This window comes from Enoplosus armatus, chromosome 11 (assembly GCF_043641665.1).
Source record: "Enoplosus armatus isolate fEnoArm2 chromosome 11, fEnoArm2.hap1, whole genome shotgun sequence".
Lineage (NCBI taxonomy): Eukaryota > Metazoa > Chordata > Actinopteri > Centrarchiformes > Enoplosidae > Enoplosus > Enoplosus armatus.
Window position 1 is genome coordinate 21,090,839 of NC_092190.1, and position 3,568 is coordinate 21,094,406.

At 44.2% G+C, this 3,568-nt stretch overlaps 1 protein-coding gene across 1 annotated transcript; it reads left to right on the top strand.

The window, feature by feature from the left end:
• Positions 1-1,140: 1,140 nt before the first annotated feature.
• lrrc3 (leucine rich repeat containing 3) lies at positions 1,141-1,941 on the top strand. Its single transcript, XM_070915145.1, has one exon. The coding sequence runs from the start codon at positions 1,141-1,143 to the stop codon at positions 1,939-1,941; it is 801 nt and encodes a 266-aa protein (XP_070771246.1).
• The last annotated feature ends 1,627 nt before the right edge of the window (positions 1,942-3,568 follow it).

The following is a 3,568-nucleotide window of genomic DNA, read 5'->3' on the forward strand; positions in this document are numbered from 1 at the left end:
TGTGTGTGTGGCCTTAAGCTGTGAAGCCCTTGCCAAAGACAAAGGCAAAAAAAAAATGAAAGATAAATTAGAGGAAGACACCGGCTCCATGGGGCGGATGACCTCGAACGCAGCGAGGGGTTCATTGTGTGATCAGTTGAGCCCACCAGAGGGTGCGCAGCCCTGAAGTGATGATCCTCCTGCAGGACAGATGGAGTGATTTTAGAGCCCGCAGCTATTCTTATCGTGTGCCTGAGAGTGAGAGACAGCGGTCCTTGAAATGAGGGAGCTCTGCAAAGAAAAAAAAAGACGAAGCTCGTCCTCATTGTTGGAGTCAAAGGGAGATGAGCTGTTCAGGGTTCTTCTGTGTGGGGGTTTTCTTTCTTCTTTGTTATCCAGCTATGAAGTAATGTAATTCATATTGATATGCACTGCACTGCTCTAGCATCAGAAAATAATTTCATGTAACATTTATAGTAGACAGTGCAGAACAAAAGCACGTTTTCCTAATTGAATGAGGGGATGCTGGCGATGACCCATGAGTGTGCCTGCCGCTTTATGAGATTTGCTAAAGTGAGATGGATTTTTCTCAATAATCACATTACACATTTGTAAACATTGTGGGAATAGCATTCACTCAGCTCAATTTGGAAAGACAAAGGTAATGCCTGTGCACTTAGAAATGACTTATCCCAGCAAACGTCACTGTCTGGATGAGTTGGATTCTATGCGCACTGACAGCAACTATTGCCGTCTCCTGCTGCACTGAAGAACTAAAACTCGGTTCAAGAATAACAGTCTTGTCTTTGTTTCTTTCAGTGAACAACTTGGCACGTTGATTCCAGCGTCGCTTGCCCCGCTCCTAACTCTCTGAAGCTTTCGACGTCCTCACAATAAACCTGAGATTACAGTTCCCTGCTGGAATATGCTCAGTGAGCAGCTCCATGTTCGGATGAGCTCCTTTGAAATTTATATGAAACTCTTATCAAATCAATTTTGAAGGATTATCTCATGACAAGCTCATGTGTTTGTGTGAATAAACTGGTAATTTTGGCATTTTGAAAGCTAATGAAGCTGCAGTCATCACCATTTAAAGCAGGAAAATAGGTGAAACTATGATTGCTTTTGCCTGACAGGACTTGTGGGCGGTCGCTGCTGAATATGCAGGACTTAGCGGGGCCTGATATGCCCAGGAAATCCCCTATCTTTGATGGCTTCGCCCTCTTATGGGGCTTGTTCTTTGGATTATTCATTGCAGGTGCACCAGTGATGGCTTGTCCCACGAGCTGTCACTGTATAGAGAAGAGTGGCATGACTGTGGTCCAGTGTATGTCTCGCAACTTGGAGAAGATCCCATCAGATCTTCCAAGAGATACTGTTGTCCTACTTTTGGCATCCAACCACATCACCCACATCCCCAACCACGCCTTCAGAGAGCTGCACTACCTTCAGGAGCTGGACCTGTCTAACAATGACATTGAAACTGTGGACGTCGGAGCTTTTCAAGGTGTTTCTGACAGCCTCCTTGTCCTGGATCTATCAAACAATCGCATCCAAAGTGTCCCTAAAGAGGCGTTTGCCCGCCTCCGAGCAAAGATCAGCCTCTCAAACAACCCATGGCACTGTGAGTGTACGCTGCAGGAGGTCCTGAGGGAGCTGCGGCTGGACCCCGAGACGGTGAATGAGGTGATCTGCCACACAGCGGTGCAGGAGGAGTACGCAGGCAAACCGGTAATCCAGGTGCTGGACTCAGGGATCAACTTCTGCAACTTTCACCACAAGACCACCGATGTAGCCATGTTTGTCACCATGTTCGGGTGGTTCACCATGGTGATTGCGTACGTCATCTACTATGTGAGACACAATCAGGAGGATGCTAGGAGGCACCTGGAGTACCTCAAGTCGCTGCCCAGCAGCTCCCAGATCAGCAAGGACTTTGACACCATCAGCACTGTTCTCTAGCTGGAAACCGGGGATGTGGTGTGTGTGCGTGTGTCTGTAAATATGTGAGTAAATGTGTGGTTCTGTACAAAATGACTAAAAAGCTGTTGCAACACACCATCACCAGTGTTTCTGAGCACATCAATTGGGGTCTTTCAGTGACTAAAATGCGTCAGTCAGATTTTTTCAGTCTCATAAATGTATCTTTTGTATTATTCCTTTGTATTATTTTCCTTTTATTAAATATGAGTAAATCCGACTCTACAGCTGGACAGGGCAACAGTGATAGCACAAAATAAGCAAAATGCTCATATTTCCATGACCGATGATAGATCTAGAGTGGAGAGATAAATGTTCCCACTCTGGTGTCGATCCACAGTTTGATTGAATTTGGACTGAGACGAATGAGGACGACGACTGCGTCGCCCGCATACTTTGTATCTTTGTATTGATTTATGTTCCTCATGTCACACTATCAAGGTAAAGGGCGTTTTACGAGACTTTGGCTCTCACATGAACTAGGACAAGGTGTTAGTTTGCATTACACATGCATAAGAGCTCGGCCTCCAACAAACATGACACGTGAAACTACTTACCCAGGAAATAAGGTTACTCTGGGCAAACGCTGCATCGTGTCATGTCGAAGACAAAATGTATTCAAAGAAGGAAAAGTTGTCATACACCTGCAGCTCTGATGTGTTTTTGGTCCATCCCAAAATGATCTAAACATGTATTTCAGCATCCCATGCCAAGGTTATGTGAGGAAAGAATGTTAACATGTCTACTTTATTACCTGGCGACACCAGGCGCACACCTCCCAAATCTTCAGGTGGACCAGCCCATCAGGCGAGTTGATTGGTCGAATGTATCCGAACCACCCCTGTGCATGTTCGCCCAGAGAAGCATAATTAAAGTCTGTATGTGCGGACTGTAAAAAGCAGATTAAGGATCTTAAAAGAGGCTAAAAAGCTCATAGTTGAGTGATAAAGTCCTACGTGATAACATGATACGGTACCCTGGGAAGAAGGTCAGAAATCCCAACTGCAGTCTGTTGTGAATGTCCTGGTGGTTTGAGAAACATGCAAAAACATGTTTGGTTTTATTACGTGTTGGATGAGTAAGCACAGGTAAAAAAAAAACTAAAAAAAAACTTTAATTTTAATATAAAAAGCACTGATTAATGCAGCTTTGTATGCTGATCATTTGCAGAGTTTTTGGAGTCTAAATTGACTGTATGTATGAATGTATTTCTGTTGAATGTCAAACACATCATTTTTGTTATTCGTTAACCACTGCAGCAAACCACAAATAGCTGAATTAACATGTCACAATCATTACTACTATTGATTTGATTGTAGCATCACACTGTTTGTTTGGACACAAACTCAATATTTATTTACTTTTTTTACTGTAATTGCTTATGCGTTACTTTGTTGGTGAGGAGTTGATTGTGTCCAAGTGCCTACTCTCTGGGACTTCTACACCATAGCACTGTGCACTGAGTTAGACAACTGAGTGTCAAGTCCTCTCCCTGTCCACCCTAGCCATTGCAGAACTCAGTCAGTCACAACGTATGGCCTAGCCAGCTTCAGTGTAGGGCTGGGGACCTGAGTCATAAAGGTGTCAAAGCCCAATTCCCCAGATGGGT